The sequence below is a fragment of the Panthera tigris genome, chromosome B4 (genome assembly GCF_018350195.1).
Source record: "Panthera tigris isolate Pti1 chromosome B4, P.tigris_Pti1_mat1.1, whole genome shotgun sequence".
NCBI classification, from domain to species: Eukaryota; Metazoa; Chordata; class Mammalia; order Carnivora; family Felidae; genus Panthera; species Panthera tigris.
In genome coordinates, this window is record NC_056666.1 from 60190720 (window position 1) to 60209938 (window position 19219).

The window sequence follows — 19219 nt, forward strand, 5'->3', positions numbered from 1 at the left end:
CTGTGGTAATTGTGCAGGTATGTGGTCCAGCAGCTGATATTAAAAATTTTATCCATTCTAAATACACATTGTAGGCTTATTAAATTAGCTTCTGATTCTTTAGTTGCCTCATGGGAAATATATCCAGTGCATCTAAGTTTTTAGAAGCAACATCTTGAAATTTCGTTTTTTATGAAAGCTCCCCTGTGTGTGTGTGTGTGTGTGTGTGTGTGTGTGTGTGTGTGTTCTCCTCAACAGATGGCTTTTGTTATTCCCACAATTTGTACTGGAAACTACATTATTTGGGAAGGTAGAATAATAGTACCAATTAATTCTGGAAAATAATGGATGTCACATTAGCTGGGTCCTGGGTGGTTAGGCTGTAGTTTGTATTTTCTCTGATTCTAAATCTGAAGTTCTTTGCTTTTTTGATTGAACTCTGGATGGCCCCATCTAACCAATTTGAGCTCCAGTGGCTTTTCTTTCTGTTGTACTTCAATGAGGAATCAAGAAATTCTATTGGGATTACATATTATATGGTTATGAGGTATTTAAATGAGATAACAAGGGACATACCACATATACTGTATTTCAAAATGACGTTTTTATGTTGTCTGTTGTCTGCAAGCCTTTTCATGTGCCTCTTTAATGACTTTCATATATGAGACTGGTGAGAAAAAAAATGAGACTTGCTTCCCCAATCTATACTTCCTTTGGCATTTATGCCACGCATAAACATATCTGAATCTGATAAGAAAAGACATGGGTGCCAGAGGGAGGGGAAGACAGTGAGCACTAATCTAAGCAGAGCCCTGGGCCAAGTGCTCTGTTTGTAGGATGATGCCCATTTACAGGCTCTGGCAGGAGCTGGGTATCATTGTAGGACCAAGCAATCTCACAAGAAGTTAATGAAGTCAGGATGGAAATTGGTAAGTTGCTGATGAGGATGGCTAGTCAGTGCTGCCTGGGAAAGTCACGGTGGACTGACGGCAAAGCTTGCAGGGGAAGAAAGAAAGGTTTCAAAGACAGAGGGAAGACTAGCCCTGTGATTTGGACGTGAGTAGCAGGGAAGAAGCTTGTGTGAGCTGTCCCCGCTGCCTCCCGTGTAAAGCAGGCGTTTACAGTCCTGGATTTGGAATTTGGGGGGAGGAGAGGGGAAGAACAGAAGGGTGTCCCAGGACATTCCCACTGTCTCCACCCAGAATTAGTGGCACTGAGCATTTGTGGGGAAATAGGGGTTTTGTGCCTGATCACACACATGTGAAGCTTTGCATGATTTGGGTGTGTATCCACCTGCCAGTAAATGTTAGTAGCCACCACCCCTCTTAGGTCATGATTTTCTGCTTGATGAGAAATTGTCTAGTTTGGTGATAATATGCCTAAATGCCTGACATGCCTGTTTTACCTATTTTAAGCTAAATGAACCAAGTTGCAATCTCATATTTTCTGTTAATGACAGCAACAGCTGTGCCCAAGTCCATTCAGGTTCCTTGGATTAAAAACATACGCAATTTTGTTTGCCCACAGCGGTTTAGTTTTAAAGAGAGTCGAGCCTTACATACATTATTTTATTTTGTTTTTTTTTTTTTCAGACAAATGGACACCTGCCTGGGAATGGAGAGGTGTATCAAGAAAGGCTAGCCCGTTTAGAAAATGATAAAGAATCTCTCGTTCTTCAGGCAAGTGATTTTAAAATGTTCTTCTTTCTTCATGATGTATTTACAAAGACCATTTTAAATTGGGATGGTGTATTCAGATGCTTACAGGAGCCAGACTTCTACCAGAAGTAAGTGCATAGGCCATCTGAAGACAACAGGGAGAGGTGGGTACTGTGGGAGAACAGGGTTTGCTTACCTAGTCTAGAATGAGCTAGAATCCGCCTTGGCTCCTCTGACGGCAGGCACGGCGTCATCTAAACTGATTTTCTGATCTGATCTGTCATCTTATTTGATCTGACTTTTTAAATATACAGCAAATATTATAATTTCATATATACTATATATATTCATAAATATGCATATTTCTCATTTGGAATATGTTTAATTTTTCAATTTTAAAAATGATACCATGAGACAAACAAAACATAAAGTGAGTAGTGGAGTCTGGTTTATTAGCCAAATTTGAGTTCTTTTCTTTGTAGTGTTTTAAATGCTTGACAAATATATACACACACACACACACACACACACACACATATACATGTATACATACGTGTGTGTGTGTGTGTGTGTGTGTGTGTGTGTATTTTGGTATTGAGCTAAATGATTTGCAGTGTATTTACTAGGCTGGTGATTGTTGGGGAAAGACTCAGATTTTCAATAACCACTGAAGATAAAAGACTAATCCAGTATCTCCTTATGGATCTTTGAGTTACATCCTAGATTGGAACACATATGTAGACAATGTGATCATGAAAGATCTCATGGAATTTGAGTTCCGTGGATCCTTTTCTTTATTCTTCGTGAAGTACCAAACCTGAATAGTCCTTCTCTTTCAGACATTAACTCCATTGTCTATCTTAATTTCTAGTATTATTTCCCTCTTCCACCCCACCCCCCGAAAAAGATGATTTGTTAACATGCCCTCTCGCATAAAATGAAATGATTTTAACCTATAAATATAAGGTATCGCACATTCCCAATCACCCCAACCTCCTTAAAAATTGGAGTCCTCAGATCAACAAGCATCTGAAGTAGGGGTGTAAAGGACTGCTGTCTTACAAATTGACAGGTTTTTCCTTTACAACCAAATGAGTAGTGACATCATTCCAGTTTTTTTTCTATTTAGAGAAATAAAGTTTGCAGTGGGACCCACATTCTTCCTAATCCATTGCAGTATTTTGCTCTCAATACAGGTAAGTGTGTTAACAGACCAGGTAGAGGCTCAGGGAGAGAAGATTCGAGATTTGGAGTTTTGTCTTGAAGAGCACAGGGAGAAGCTGAACGCCACAGAAGAAATGCTGCAGCAGGTAATGTACAGAAGCTGGCACCAAGGTGCGATTTTCTTGCTCAACTATTTGAAATGCTACATTTACGTGTAGTGTTCACTCTGATGCAGCAGTAAATCTCATGACTCACTTAGACCGGCATAGTTTAAGCAAAAACCTAGAGTAGCAGGGTCTTAAAACTTCACGTAATTACAGTCTGGAATAAAATACTGATAGGATTGTAGATAATTTTAATGTTCTTCTTTATGCTTTCATATGGTTTCCTAACGCCCATCCATGAGCATATAGTGCATGATTAGGAAAAAAGGTAAGTACCTTTAACTGAAAAAAAAAAAAACAAAAAAACAAAACACCCAAAAAAACCAACTTGTAATTTATGTACACATACACACACACACACACACACACACACACACACACACACACAGTGCTCATATTTGAGAGGACCTATAATATGTATAGGGTACACTCTGACACCCTGGAAGGAGACTGTTTTGGTTTGAGTCTTATCTCTGCCATTTCCTTGAGGAGAGTTCTTAATCTCTCTGTTCCTCACCCTCCTTATTTGTTGAATGAGGATAATTCATGAGTTACCTTTAGGAGCTTTTACTTCATAAGGTTGTTTTGAGGATCGAACCACTTAAAACATGTCAGAACGGTGCCTGTTGCTTAGCAAACATGTTGTCATCGGTGTTATAATCAGGCTTGGCAGCATTTAAGGCTTATGATATATATGTATGTATGTATCTGTATAATGTATGTCTCCCCAATAAGCCGGCGTGTGTTTAGTTCTGCTCAATGAAAGTTAAAGCAAATAATTTTTTCAAATTTTATCTATTTAGTAATTAATCTTTCCCAACTGGATAGTTAACCACTTCGCAGTTGTGAGACACATCCATATGTGACTACTGATAATAAAACAACTTTTGAATGTATCTCTTAAATTCTAATAGGAGCTTCTGAGTAGGACATCCTTAGAGACTCAGAAGTTGGATCTGATGGCTGAAATCTCTAACTTGAAGCTAAAACTGACGGCTGTAGAGAAGGACAGATTGGACTATGAAGACAGGTTCAGAGACACAGAGGTAAGTGACACCCCCTCTCTTTATATACAGATAGGTACGTGTGTGTGTGCGCGCGCGCGTGTGTGTGTGTGTGTGTGTGTGTGTGTGTGTGTGTGTGTATCTCATACACATATCTCTAGAGCAAGTGGAAATTCCTTGTAGGTGTGAGGCAAGACAGTTAATTACTATATGCTCTCACTCATCCATACTTCTTTTTAAGAATTAACTTTAAGTACATTGACTTTTTATCACTAAATGCTAAATGGCAATATTTGTAGTGAGAGTTTTGATATTAAATATTAATCCTTTCACTAGTCTTTAGGAATACTTTTGCCTTCATGATATTTGGAGCTTCTGTCTATTCATCTGTCTGTCCATCCTTCTGTCCATCCATAGTGGTTTTCTTTGTTGCGGAAATAATGGGTTTAAGTGTACCATTTTACTAAAAGCTATTAAGTTTATTCATTTATTATTTCTGAGAGAGGAAGAAGGAAGGGAGGGAGAGAGAGAGAGGGAGGGAGGGAGGGAAAATGAACACAAGTGGGGGATGGGTAGAGAGAGAGGGAGACACAGAATCTGAAGCGGGCTCCAGGCCCTGAGCTGTCAGCACAGAGCCTGATGCGGGCCACGAACTCACGAACCATGAGATCATGACATGAGCCGAAGTCAGATGTTTAACCGACTGAGCCATCCAGGTGCCCTTAAAAGCTATTATTAAGTTACACTGATTGTTTACTATATAATAAGTAAGTCTTTAAATATGTATAGAAAACATGCTTTCATTATATAATCATAAAAAAAAAAACAGATTTTTAGAGTTTATTTAGTTTGGCCTTCTACTTTGGGTCTATTCCACACATAAAGTATTCCAATTAAATAAAGCTCACTAAACTTTAGTGAAACTTGGGATAGATTCTACAGCTTGAAGTACTCATTTTTGTGGTTAAACCTGCTTTGTTTTTTGTACTATTTTATTAATCTGGGTCTTTTATTTGCTTATTTGTTGTTGGGGAAAGAGCATATCCATTTGAAATTTATTTATTTGACAAAAGGGGGCTCCTGGGTGGCTCAGTGGGTTAAGTGTCTGACTTCAGCTCAGGTCATGATCTCGCAGTTGCTGAGTTCGAGCCCTGCATTGGGCTCTGTGCTGACAGCTCAGAGCCTGGAGCCTCCTTTGGATTCTGTGTCTCCCTCTCTCTGCCCCTACCCGCTCAGGCTCTGTCTCTGTCTCTCAAAAGTAAACATTAAAAAAAAAAAAAAAAGAAAAGAAATATGAAGAGCTGCAGGACTTCCTTCTCTCCTAGGGCCATCTCTTTTTTCACAAAATTTTTTTTCCTTGGTTGGAGTATGGAGAGTTGTCATACTGGATTAGAAAGTGGGTACCAAGAAGGAGAGAGGAGAAGAAATCATTTAAGTTCTTTTCCCCCTCTATTTTCATTTCAAACATTTATTTCCAGCCAACTACTTACCATCATAATATGAAGTACATTATGTATATTAGCCACTGTATGAAAGCCCTACATAGATTTGATGTAATGAGATTTACTCCATTGCTGTTTTCAAAATTAAATTTTCTGTGAAAGGTGGAACTATAATGAAAAGTCTTGACGTGTGTGTTACTTCCTCAGCAGCAAAAGGAAATCCCTAAGCTGGTTCATGTTTTAATCTTCTGAAGTTCCTGGTCGGTCACCTATATGAGCATGTTTCTCACTTGATTGAGACTGGGGCTCTTAAAACAGATTTCTCCAAAGTTGTCACTTTTGTGCTTTCTTTGAAAATCTATTTGGAGAGGCACCTGACGTGTGATGACAAAATCACTTTGCTTATGATTGAAAGTGCATGAGGAGCACCTGGATGGCTCAGTCAGTTGAGCGGTTCAACTTCGGCTCAAGTCATGATCTCACGGTTCATGATTTCGAGTCCTGATCGGGCTTTCTGCTGTCAGCCCAGAGCCTGCTTTGGGTCTTCTGTCTCCCTCTCTCTCTGCCCCTCCCCAGTTTGCTCTCTCTCTCTCTCTCTCAAAAAAAAAAAAAATAAATAAATATTAAAAAAAAATCTGTTTGGATATTTTCCTCTTTTTCCTTTCTGTCATTCCCTGACCCCAGCTGCTACATAACATGATAGAATCCAGTCGGCAGGTAGACTACATACAGAGGAGCTAACTCCGGTACAGGGAAAGAAGTTAGAGTGTTTAGGGATCAAGAGTTGGTGTTTTCCATTGTATTCTTAGAGTTTAGGGGGAGTCTTAACTTTCACGACTGGTTAATTGGATCTGAGATGTTAACTGAACACTAGGACTTAAATAGAAGCGGACATGTCACGATTTTTTTTAAGACTCTAGAGCATTATTTACATCTGAGTTTGTCTACTTTTTTAATTTTTAATAAAATTTTTTTTCCTGGCACCTCCCTGCTTCACTCATGCACTTTTTTTTTCTTTTTTTAATGTTTGTTTATTTTTGAGAGAGAGAGAGCATGAGCGCAGAAGGGGCAGAGAGAGAGGGAGACACAGAATCCGAAGCAGCTCCAGGCTCTGAGCTGTCAGCACAGAGCCCGATGTGGGGCTCGAACCCGTGAACCGTGAGATCATGACCTAAGCTGAAGACAGACCTCCAACAGACTGAGCCATCCGGGAGCCTCTCATGCACTTTCAATCATAAGCAAAGTGATTTTGTCATCACACTTTCAGTAAACTCCATCCCTGATAACTTTCTAATAAATATTCAACACTATTGGCAAAATATATAGCTCATATATACCCAGAGATTATAAGAAGTGTGATAAACTTTGTAACATATTAATTAAAATAGCCCGCAGAATTAAAGCTGAATTGAATATGTTAATTTTCATAGTATTGTTCCCTTAATAAAAATAAAATGTTTTGGGGTGGTTCAGTTGGTAGAGCATGCTACTCTTGATCTTAGGGTCATGAGTTCACGCCCCACATTGGGTGGGGAGGAGCCTCCTTAAAATAAAAACAAATTTCCATGGCTGTCTCATGAATCCAAAATTCTTAAACTTTGTTTTAGAATTTTAGATTATTTGGAGATTAATTTCTAAGAAAATATTGGAGTGGGGAAGAAGTATAGGCACTTCCAAAAGATTAGGGGTAAAAGTCTTGAAACCTTGGAATATTGAGGACTTGCCTGTCCCAGGAATGGCTGATAGGAGATGCTTAGCATTATTCAACAGTGCCCCCTTCTGGTAAGAGTGCAGATGTCAGAAACTGAACTTCTGTGGAGCCTAAAGAGTTTCTCTGAAAGGGAAAAAGGGAGATTTTCTTTTTAAAAAGAACCGAAATTCTGATAAGAAATTAGTTGGAAATAATTTGTATTCCAGTTTTTAAAGTTTTATATTAAGGAACTATTTCCAGATTTTCCAGCTTGGGTTATTATAGTTCATGTTGGAGATTTACATTCATACCAACAATGTTGCCTCAAAGTATACTTGGGTAGGGTTTTTTTTGAATAGAAAAATGACCTCGATTTATAATTGTTTACTTCAGTTATTTCTTTTTCTTTGCAAATTGTCACTATTTCTAGAGGTAAAATAAAACAATACCAAATAGGAATTCAAAGCTCTTTAACTATGAGAAAGTGGAAAGATATACATAAAAAAGATGAAGGAAAATCACTAAGAATTTGTATTATGCAAGGATGATTAACAAATGGGAGAAACTGACATTTTCCTTAAACATGACTCTTGAATGTGTAGATAAAAAATCAGAAGCAAAATGTTATTAAATGATGTCACACAGTTCACAACCTCATTGATAAAAGGAGAAAATAGACATTCTCTTATTGAAATATTGTATTAATAATTGAAATAATAACTAATGAGTAGTTATTGTGTAATAATGCTAAGTAATACTCTCCCCCATTTTACAAGAAACCACGTCCAATTTAAAAGCCTGTGGGTTTTCTGGAAAGTGTATTTCCTTGTGGCATCCTTTTCCTTATGTGTGAATCATTACACATAGAAGTTTAGAATAACCCCTCGTTAAGAAAGTTTTATCTCTTTTAGCATTGTTCTATTCTTTTTTATGGCATTTTGGTGTAATTCTGTTCTGTCATGTTAATTTGTGGCTCAGGAATAGGGACCTGTAAGATGAGGAACAAAAACATATTAACTGTTGGTGGGGTCTTCATGGCTTATAGTAAAAAAAAAAAAAAAAAAAAAAAAAAAAAAAAAAAAAAAAAAAAAAAAAAAATCCATCTCCTTCACAATACTTGAAGTTGGTATTATTTAGCATTCTAATTTCCTTTTCTGGGCTCTAGACAAAAATATGTCACTGTTTCTCAGAACACTTAGACAAATTTTACAAGCAAATTAGTTTTTTTAGAAAGCGGCAGTAGAAGAAGTATCTGTATTGTGAAAACTTTTGGATTATTTTCTTTTTCCTATTCCAAACATAACATTGTATTATGACAACATATTTGTAAATGACGGGGCCCTATCTATCTATCTTGGTATAGATTAGCGTGTTGCTGCTTTCCTGATATATTTCATTGCTTCCTTTTTTTTGACAGGGGCTAATGCAAGAGATCAATGATTTGAGGTTAAGAGTCAGTGAAATGGACAATGAAAGACTTCAGTATGAAAAAAAGCTGAAATCAACCAAAGTAAGTTTTCTCAATGACAAAAATGTTTGAACACTTGACTCACTACTTACCTGTGATCAATAATATAAATAAGTTTTCAACCTAGTGTATGATAAAGAAGGTTATTTTACAAGTGAATGAGCAGTTTTCCCCAAGCTGGAGACCTTCTTGAATTGAAGCACTACTATTCTGAATAAAAATCGGGCTTAACTAATCTAGTAAAACATAACCTGTTATTTCTCTTAATTACCTAACCTCCTTTATAAACTGATACTATTTTCTTGGTTATTTAGGGTTGTCTTTTTCTATCTATAGTTTTCTTTCACACCTCTGTCTCTCTACCAGTCTTTAATGGCCAAACTTTCTAGCATGAAAATCAAGGTGGGTCAGATGCAGTATGAAAAGCAGCGGATGGAGCGAAAATGGGAGTCACTGAAGGTGTAGTAGACTTTGGGTTATGGGGTCCTGGGCCTGTTGCTTTCTGGCTTGTGCTGTTTTGCTGTGATAGTGTTTTTAGTAGCATGTGCATTCATTTTGTGTGTGTCATCTGCCTTTTAAAAATACATCTAAAGCTGATGAAAGGGACAATGAGATCCCTAATACTGTTTTCAGAAACGTATGACGTAATTAGTGTGAAAATAATAAACCGTATTCATTTATAAATTAAATCTCAACCCTCTTAGCGTGTCTGAGATCCAAGCATGGTAAAATAATTGCAAAAATGCACCTATGAAAAAATTCTGTTTTGTAGCAGTAGTAAAGATTGCTTTTTCCTTTGGGGCTTTCTTGAAGGTAAATGTATATAGCAGTTAATTGTATCATGGCAGTGAATTGAAATTACTGCTTAAAAGAAGCTTCTAGCCAGTGCTACTGAAAATTCCTTATACTCGGTCTCCACTCCTATCATAAGTAAAAAGTATGGAGCCAAGTTTCTGGCTTTATTAGAGATCTTCTCATAATACTAAACATAATACACTTAGAGACTGAAAATAAAATGTTTATTGAATATCAAAGAACATTTATTAGCACTGCATAGCTTTATTTTCTGTGTTCAATACAACCAGCAAAATTTAAATTTGCTAATGCTAAGTTCTTCAGCAAAGTTAAACTGAAAATTAAACCATTAGCAAATAGAACATCAGACTTGGAATCTTTAATAGCTGTGTAGTAAAAAAAAGAAGAGGGGGATTTAAAATCTGTTTGCTCAGTCTTTTTTTCCAGTGTTGTTAGAGATTCTCTTCCTTTAGTTTGGGGTTGGGGATGAATTATTTAGTCCCATGATTTGGCTAACATTGTTCATCACTTGCTACCATTAATTAAGCTCTACCTTGTCCAGTGAGCATAAGTACCATCTAGGAATACTAAATAAATCTCAGTCAAGTCTTAATATATATTTTCCAATTTGCATTTTATTTTGCTTTTATGACACTAAGCGTCTAATTTGATTATCATCCTTGATTAACTTGGGGAGATTTTTTTTTTTAATTTATTTAACATAAGATTTAAACATTAGGGCCACCTCGGTCCTAATTATACTTTAAAAGGTTTTGTTTTAATTTGGTCACACAGAAGCCTGAAATACTTATACCAGAATTATTGTACATTGACTTTCATTAACTGTCTTGCTTCCTGCTTCCCATTGCCACTGTCTGATTTCTGAAGTCTGCATCTAGATCCCTGTCGTTTTTTTTTTTTTTTAATTGTTTGTTTCATTCACAAAAACTAATTATTGATTTAAGAGTTGACACACTCCCTGAATATTCTCTTTTGGCCATAATCTGTTTTAAAACAAATTTGTCATTTGTAGGACGAACTGGCATCTTTAAAAGAACAGCTAGAAGAGAAGGAATCTGAAGTAAAAAAGCTACAAGAAAAATTGGTGTGCAAGATGAAAGGAGAAGGGATGGAAATTCTTGATCGAGGTAGCTATATACATTTGACATTTGTTATCTTTGTTGAAACCCTCCCTACTCAGCCCTCCCTATGCTCCCTCTCTCTGTACAAGAACTCAGTTTTAGTGGATATTTAATTCCAGAGAAAGGGCAGAGGAGTAGAAACAATATAAGCCCAGGACAGCAGGGAATCCTGAGACTCTTGCCTGTGCCTGGGGATCTGTTAACTTCCTCTTCAGCAGCTGGAGAAGGGTAGCTCTGTACTTCATTGGATATTTATTTTAGATTACCAAGTTGTAAATTCTCACGAGAGAGTTCTCGTTCAAATTGCAGTATAAGGGAGTGTCCGAGAGCATTAAAAGGAACCATCATTATGCCCCAAGATTATTTTCCTCTGAACTGAACTTGAAACAGCACAAAGTAGGAGATTTAGAAACCTTGCCTGCCCTTTTGAGAGAAGAGAGGAAAAGACTCTGCATCTTTGGAAAATCAGTGAAAATTGACTGTGGATTGAGCCCTCCACCTGCTAGAAAGCAAAAACAGGGGAATTCTCGTTCTGAAAAAGTATATGAATTTATCAAAATTGTTCTCATAATTGAGGAGGTTTGTTTTGAAAATTGTATGGACCGTAAATTTTAATGTACATTATACTTGAAAGAAAATAACTTGAATGAAATGTGGTTTTTATATTATATTTGCAAATATAAATGCACATAACACCTGACAACACTAGGTTCAATTTAACCTTTCTTTGCTGTTAAAGATTATTGTGGCACTGCAGAAAACCAAAGCAACTTGTGACTCTTTTGAAACAAAAAAAAATTGCATTTAGTGTAGCTTTAGTATATTTATCTGTATTATGTGAAAGTTGGTAACATCATTGTGCAATGAAGGCGTTGAATTAGGTTACCTTTAATGTCTTTCTTGGCTCTAGAATATCCTGGCTTTATATACCTGTAGTTATTGCATTCCACTATGGATCAGAGAACTCAATTCATCAAATATTGAGGAAAATGGATTTTTTTCCCTTGTGTATTTTGGCATATATAGAATTTGTGTGTGTGTGTTTGTGTGTTAAGTAAGCTCTACGCCCAACATGGGGCTTGCGCTCATGACTCCGAGATGAAAAGCCACATGATGTACCAACTGAGCCAGCCAGGTGCCCCCAGAATTGTGTGTCCTTAAAGGACATTCATAGGCAGGTCATGCTTGTAGGGTTTTAAGAATAAAATGGAGGGGTGCCTGGCTGGCTCAGTCAGTGGGGCATGTGACTCTTGATCTTGGGGTTGTGAGCTCAAGATCCACATTGGGTGTAGAGATAACTTCAAAAAAAATAAAGTCTTAAAAAACAAAAAAAAGAATAAAATGGAATCATAGGACTTGTGGGCTAGAGTAGTGGTACCCAAAGACTGATACTGGTCTGTGAACTGCTTGTTACCAATGTACAACCAGGTAAATATGAGGGTTGAGAGCAGGGTTTAAAAACTTCATGGCAGTCTGATGTTGGCATGACATCTAATTGCATGGTCAGTGGACTCCTCCTTAGTGAGGACATAGACCATTTATTTCAGTATTGTTGAATTTGATTGGTGAGTTTCATGTGACATAAGCAATGTACTAGGCACATTCAGGAGGGCCATATATTGAACTGTAATAGAAATGTAAAAACAACCAAAGCGTCACTAGTGGGTTTTTCACCATGTGTAGTGTAAGGAGTGCATATGTACTCCATTTTATACAAGAAAATTGACAGAGGTAAGAACTCAAATTTAGTTCTTTTGATTAATTATATTCGATTCTCTTTCTAACCTTACACAGAGCATTATATATTGTAGTGCCATTTGTAAAATCACAAAATAGTGCTTAATATTCAATTTTTATAGGGTTAGCATTTCTTTATTTTACGTAAAAGGAAACTAAATGATAGTGCTTTTAAAATATTCATTGTTGTAATGTATACTAACTTCCAATTCGATGGGTTTTCCTGCACAGATGAAAATTTTAAAAAGAAGCTCAAAGACAAAAGTAAGGTTTTTGGTGTATTTCCATCAGCCTTTACATTCACCAAAAGTACTACTTGGACTGTTCTTTGCATGTGTTTTAAAACATTTCTCTCACCAAAGATGTAAAGTTGCTTCATCAATAAGCTCTCCATTTCTTCAGGGTGCAGGAAATAGAGGGTAAATAAACAAACAATAAAAACAAGAAGTAAAAAGGTCATTTTGCATTTTTTCTGATTTAGTCCTTTTGCTTCACAGGATACAACAGAGCACTCAGAGTAGTAGTGGAGGTGAGAGAGAGTTTTCTTTGTAGTCCAGGAGATACAGGGTCAGAGGAGAAAATTAAAATGACTTGTCAATGTTTTGTAGCTCGCTTTTTCACTGAGATCTGCATTAGGAATTAAACATACCCTCTTGATGTTCGAAATGAGATTGTACCTAGGCTGACTAACAGAACCCAGATCATACAGTGCAGCATAAAGACAAATCCTTAATGGGCTCTTTGCTTTTAGATACTGAATTCTTAAGTCAAAGGAATTTGGCATCACAAAAGAAAAAAAGAAAAGAAAAAGAAAAAAGCAATTTCTACAGAATATACCTTAATTGAAAATGTTAGGGGCACCTGGGTGGCTCAGTCGGTTGAACGTCTGACTTCGGCTCAGGTCATGATCTCGTGGTCTGTGAGTTTGAGCCCCATGTCAGGCTCTGTGCTGACAGCTCAGAGCCTGAAGCCTGCTTTGGATTCTGTGTCTCCCTCTGTCTCAAAGCTCCTCCCCTGCTCACACTCTGTCTCTCTCTCTTGCTCAAAAGTAAATAAACTTTAACAACAACAAAAAAAGAAAATGTTATGTCAGTGTTTATGATGCACCACTGTTTTAAAAGTTATCTTAAGTAATATTTTTTTTTCCCTCAGAAGCAGGTAACTTAGGTGAATTTTTTTCTCTATTGAATTTTTTTAATTTGTGATTTCATTTTAGGTTGACTTTTCCATCATAAAATTTATCTATCTATCTATCTATCTATTTATTTATTTATTTATTTATTTATTTATTTATGAGAGTGCACATGGATGGGCATGGGCACATACATGAGTGGGGGAGGGGCAGAGGAAGGTGGGGAGAGAGAATCCAAAGCAGGCTCCAAGCCCAGTGGGGAGCCCCACACAGGCTTCATCTCACAACCATGAGGTTATTCATTACCTGAGCTGAAATCAAGAGTCAGACACTTAACTGACTGGGCCACCCAGGAGGTCCAATATTTGTTCTCTTATTACTAAAGTAACATGCTTTTCTATTAGGCCATCAAATTTTAAGGAAAATCACATTTACCTTACTTTGGCTTTTATGTTTTAAAATAGTATTGGAAATGATGTTTATAGATGAAGCAAAGTGCTTATTATCCTGTGTGGAACCTACAACCAGCTGCTTAGCATGACTACTCATATAAATGCCACATTCCATCAGGCTCTTACCATTCGTGTCTCCATATTGGTTAAAATGGAGTATCATTTTCTCTGCTTCTGTCATCATGTACACTGTTCATTGCTTTCACCCACTGCTTTCTAGGTTTCTTTTTTGGAAAACTCCATGTTTTCATTGTTATAACACTGAAATTTCATGTTCAGTGTTCTCATGAAGATTTTGTTTTGCTTCTAGAGAGGGTAGTTAGCTCTCACTTACCCTTATTGTTAGCGATGACCGTTCAGGTGACATAGAAGGTGTTCATTTTTCAGATTTTCCCTAAAAGGAGGATATGGATGGTAAAAGTTTCACTAAAACATTACAGTCTGAAGAGGCAGCCTCTCGTTATTGTCACACCTATTAACTAACGTGAACTCTTTTGTGATGTGATATTTTCAGATATTGAAGTACAAAAAATGAAAAAGGCTGTGGAGTCTTTGATGGCAGCAAATGAAGAAAAGGTATCTAGATGAAATTATTTATATGGATGTGTAACACCATTGTGATCATTCCCTGCCCTTTCTTGAGATATGTCACCTTGAAAGAACATAGGCTAAACACTGCTGAAGTTGAGGGACAGCCGTTCTCCCTTTCTACACAAGTGTGCCCCTGCTCAGTGTTGGCAGATGTAATTGGGATTATGTACAGAAGAATGGCAGCCAGCAGCGCTGGCTCCACTAAGAATTCCCTCCCCTCCTCTCCATGAATTTAGAAAATGTTCAAGCTCTCAGATCATTTCTTTATATGCGGGTAGGAAACGAGAGAAAGGATATGGTCCATGGTGCACCCTTTGTGTGGTCACTGGAAATCCTAGGCTAACGTGAACCCTGAAGGAAGTGGCCCATGACAGCTGTAGCTTCGTGATGGTGTTGATTTTATTCGTGTTATTTCCTTCTCGTTCCTGGATTCTTTCACATCAGGGATTGCCTCTATTCTCCTGAGAGATGACATACGAGAAAACAGAGGCACAGGCACTATGAAATCAAGTATGGCCCCAGGCCCTGTTTTAGCTACTCCGGCCAAATGGGCAAGGTCTCTGGGAGTTCTTTTCTCCCAGTTGCTTCTCTCACTTCATCCTGCTTAGAGCAGGGACACAATTACCTACTAAAACAAGGTGTTTCTTGGTGGCCTGCATGATCAGCCATATATCCAATTGGCAGCAACACTTGATTTCAGCTCCTGTCATCAGAACTACTTTTACCTCATGTTCCTTAATGAATGGAACAAGGGGGCATTTTCCTGAGAAAAGATTAATTTCAAGGAAGTAAAAAACAAGCAAATGCCAAAGAACTTTGTCTTGATCTTTTTCTCTCATCTTGTGTCTTTCTCTTACTTCTCTCTATATTTTTGCCTTTCATTTTCTTTATTTGCTCTTTATTATATGGAAATAAACTCACTGTCCTGTCACCCACGTGGTTTCTTTTTTACTAGTCTTTCCTACTATTGAATACAAAGGAAAGTCATTACCAGTTGCCCCCATAGCTTTTACTTTTTAAAAATAATCATTGAAATTCATTTGGTTTTAATTTCCCTCTGCCCAAAGAGCAACAATAACAAACAAAACTCCCAATGTTGACTGAGGGCTTATTAGATCCTCAATCTGCTTTAGGAGTACCAAGGGTAACAAGTTTTTAGTAGTTCCAGAGAGCTTCAAAGAGGCCATATTTGAGCAAAACCTGAGGAAAAGCAAGAGTTGTTCATTAGGAAAATGAAGGCTTCTAGGGAAAGTATCTGTTACCCAGAACATGTCTCAAAAGCAAGGCTTGAGACAACCAGTGCATCCTGGGAAAGTTCAGAATGATATAACAGGTGGAGGGGTAGATGAGGCTGACAGGGGAGCTGCTATGAGGTGTTAGGCAAGCTGGAGTGCTAAGCTAATCATTTGGGGTATTAACTGTAGACTTGGGCAGTGACATGATTTAAATTGTCATTTTAGAAAGCGAACTCTAGTGGCAAAATGGAGGCAAGAGTAAGGGAGGCAGAGTTAGGACAGAAAAATTAAGAGGCTGTTAAATAGTCTAGGTGAGAAATGAAGAGGGGTTGAAATACAGCAGTAGAAGTGAAGTGGTGAGGTTTTCCAGAAATTTACAGATTGACAAGATTTTTTTTAATCTGAATTTGAGAATAAGTTTCTAGTTTGAGTAGCAAAGTGAATGATAGTGCCCTCAAAGAGTTAGGGGAATCCAAGCAAGAGGCTCAAGTACTGAGGGCAAATAATGAGTTTAATTTTAGGTACATTCAATTTGATGTGCTCATGGGACATCTAAAAGGAGATTTCTCATAGAAAGTGAGTCTAAATTTTAGGATTAATGCAGAATTACAGATTGGTAGGGAATGGACCCCATCAATTTTAGGAGAAGTACAGAATTATAGATTGTTGGGGACTAAACTGTAATTGATGTATAGTTAGCTTTTGCTCCAAGACCAATCACGTACATTATTTCTCATACTTCTGAGGGTTGGCTAGGTAGTTGTTATGGTCTGGGCTGGCTTTGCAGATCTCTGCAGTTAGCCAGTGGTTAGGATGGGGCTGGATGGTCTAGAATGATGTGATTCACCTGTCTGATGATTAACAGACTTGTATAGGTTGGTCCCATCTGGGATGTCTCTTCTCCAAATGATCTCTCATCCTCCAGTAGACTAGCCTATGCTTCTTCACATGGTGCTTACAAGGTTCCCTAGAGCAGAAAAAAGAGGGCAAGCCATAATGTGTAGATAAATACGTTTCAAGCCTTTCCTTGCACCACATTTGTTTATATCTCTTTGGCCAAAGTAAGTCACATGGAGAAGCCCAAAATCAGTGAGGGAGAAGCTAGGGAGCCCATCTTTATAATCCACCAGAATGAGGGTAAAGGACAAAACCTGGAAGTGCTAACATTTCATGATCTGGGTTGGCCAGATAGTGGGGGTTGTAGAAGTAGAATATCTTATCTGGTCAACGGATTAAGAAATCAAAATAGAAGAAAAGAAAGAGTGGAAAGAAAAGGGAACAAAGAAGGAAAGAGTGGGGTCAGTCAAGTACCAAACAGAGGTCAAATTAGACAAAGGATGAAAAGTGTTCATTATTTCAGTAAATAGAAAGTCCCTAATGACTAATTGAAGCAACTTTGGCTGAGTGTTTTGTGAAGGAAAAAGTCAGATGGTGACTGATGACAGCTGATAAAGACAGCAGGTGTAGACCTTTCTTTCAAGATCTGACCTAGAAGTTGGAGAGGAGAATAATTAAAGTTGATTTTATTCTTGTTTTTTTTTTGTTTGTTTTTGTTTTGTATCTTATTACCTTGTTTTGTTTTTGTTTTTTAAAGATGGCAGCTGAAGGATAGGATCTCTAAATTTAGAGGTACTTCTTCTCTATCTCTGATGTACGTAGGAAAACTATTCTAGATATTACCAGTTTTACTAAAGTCTAGAAGTCTTCTTTGGATAATGTAAATAATTCATGTCTACTTATTCTTTGTGTCACAGTTATTACTGTTTCAAATCAATAGTATTAAAGATGATAATTGATTCTATTAATAGGATCGGAAAATAGAAGATCTTCGCCAGTGCCTGAGCAGGTACAAGAAAATGCAAGATACGGTGGTACTGGCCCAAGGTAAAAAAGGTAGCGTAGCTTTCTAGGTTTTTCTACTTTACTTGATCTTAAGTGGCTGTGAACTTTGACATTTGGCCTTCTTTTCTTTCGGGGAGCTTATCCATTATTCCAAATTAGTTCCTTTGTTCATTCAACATTATTATTAGGCATCTGTTCTCTGCAAGAGTGTGTAGGCCAATGAGAATACTGTAGATTGTTTGGTTGGTCAGGGGGACAGCATTCCAGAGAGAGGGAGGACAACAGTGTGTTCAGGAGGTTAGGGGGGAAAAGAGCTTGGTGTGTTTAAGAAGTAAAAGAAGATGAGTATGCCTGGAAGGTACTGAGCAGGGAGAGAGTGAGATGAGCTGAGCTGATAGAAGTTGAGTGTCGCCCAGGCAGTGAGAGGCATTCAGCTCTTTGAGCCCAGAGGGATTGGATTCACTGATGGTTTGTCAGTGGCATCTGCATAACAAATGGACCATAGTGGGAGGAGGGAGCAGTGTGGGAGGGAAGAGAAGCCAATCAAAAGACCCCTGCAGCATTCAAGTGGAATGCTATGATAGGTACTGATAGGAAATACATTTTGGTGTTAGAATCAACATTGGTTTGATGGACCAGATGAGAGTGAAGAAGAGGAAAGAATCAAAGATTTACCTTTCTGACTAAAGCAACTGTGCGGATGATGATTCCATTTACCAATATAGAGAAGCCTAGTGGAGGAACACTGAAATGTGTTCAACATTGAATGTGTTAAGTTAAAAAACAAAAACAACCCGTGAGACATCTAAGTAAAAATAGTCATGCTTTGATGGTGATTAAGGTGTATACTTGTTGAGATGAGCACAGGATCATGTATGGAAGTGTTGCATTACAATATTGTACACCAGAAACTAATGTTAACACTGTATGTTAACTAGAACAAAAATAAAAACTGAAAAAAAATAGTGCTCCCTTTTGATGTATTGTTATTTTATCTGCACGTGGTCCAGTTGGCCATCCTCCAATGTGGAAAATCTCTGGGGGTCATTTAAAACAAAAACGTCAAGAACTTTGAAAGTTTTCTTGTTCATTAACAATATGTAGGTGGGGGTTATTTGCTCTAAAAGTAAGCACCGGTAATAAATCTTTTGGAGGGTACTCGTGAAACACTCAGATTTTGGAATTTCAATTGTGATGAGCCAAAAGGAAAGAAAATCGTACATCAGACCAAAATTTCTTGTGGGGGGGGGGGTGGAAGAAAAGATTTTCATCTTTTTGTTCACAGGGCTTAGCACGAGTTAAGACTTTGTAAATATCCCAACGAGCAAGCAAATGAACCTTCATCAGTGTTCTTACATGCGATTCTCGTCAGTCAGCATTTTCTGTGCCTTCAAGAGAGTGTCTCTTTTTAGACACTATTGCAGATTCACAAGTGATTAATTTTTACATAGTTGTAGCATTTAAAACTGTCTGATTTTATAGAATCTCAACATTGTAATTCCTATATTTAAAAATCAAGGGAAAACATTAATTTATGTAAACAGATTATTTTATAAAACATGTAGAAAATAGGGAAAAGGGGTAAAATTGTTTGTAATTGCACTGGCATGATCACTTTTGTCAATTTCATGTATTTTTTTTCCATCTTTGTAAATGCATATAAATGTAGCTAAAAGAGGTAGTTTTTAACCACCATTGAAAATTATGTCCTGTTCTAATGAAGA

The 19219-nt window shown here is 37.4% G+C and overlaps 1 protein-coding gene across 9 annotated transcripts in view; it reads left to right on the forward strand.

Moving 5' to 3' along the window:
* The window catches only part of PPFIBP1 (PPFIA binding protein 1), a 174704-nt gene that overhangs the window by 125288 nt on the left and 30197 nt on the right, over window positions 1-19219 (forward strand). For 6 of the 9 annotated variants that reach the window (XM_042992007.1, XM_042992008.1, XM_042992005.1 and 3 more), the window contains 7 exons: window positions 1572-1658; window positions 2834-2947; window positions 3880-4011; window positions 8519-8611; window positions 10398-10512; window positions 14342-14403; window positions 17462-17546. In XM_042992007.1, coding sequence (XP_042847941.1) covers window positions 1572-1658; window positions 2834-2947; window positions 3880-4011; window positions 8519-8611; window positions 10398-10512; window positions 14342-14403; window positions 17462-17546 — 688 coding nt within the window. Of the gene's footprint in view, window positions 1-1571; window positions 1659-2833; window positions 2948-3879; window positions 4012-8518; window positions 8612-10397; window positions 10513-12474; window positions 12508-14341; window positions 14404-17461; window positions 17547-19219 lie in introns of all 9 variants that reach the window. The other 3 variants (XM_042992010.1, XM_042992013.1, XM_042992014.1) reach the window with 2 other exon arrangements.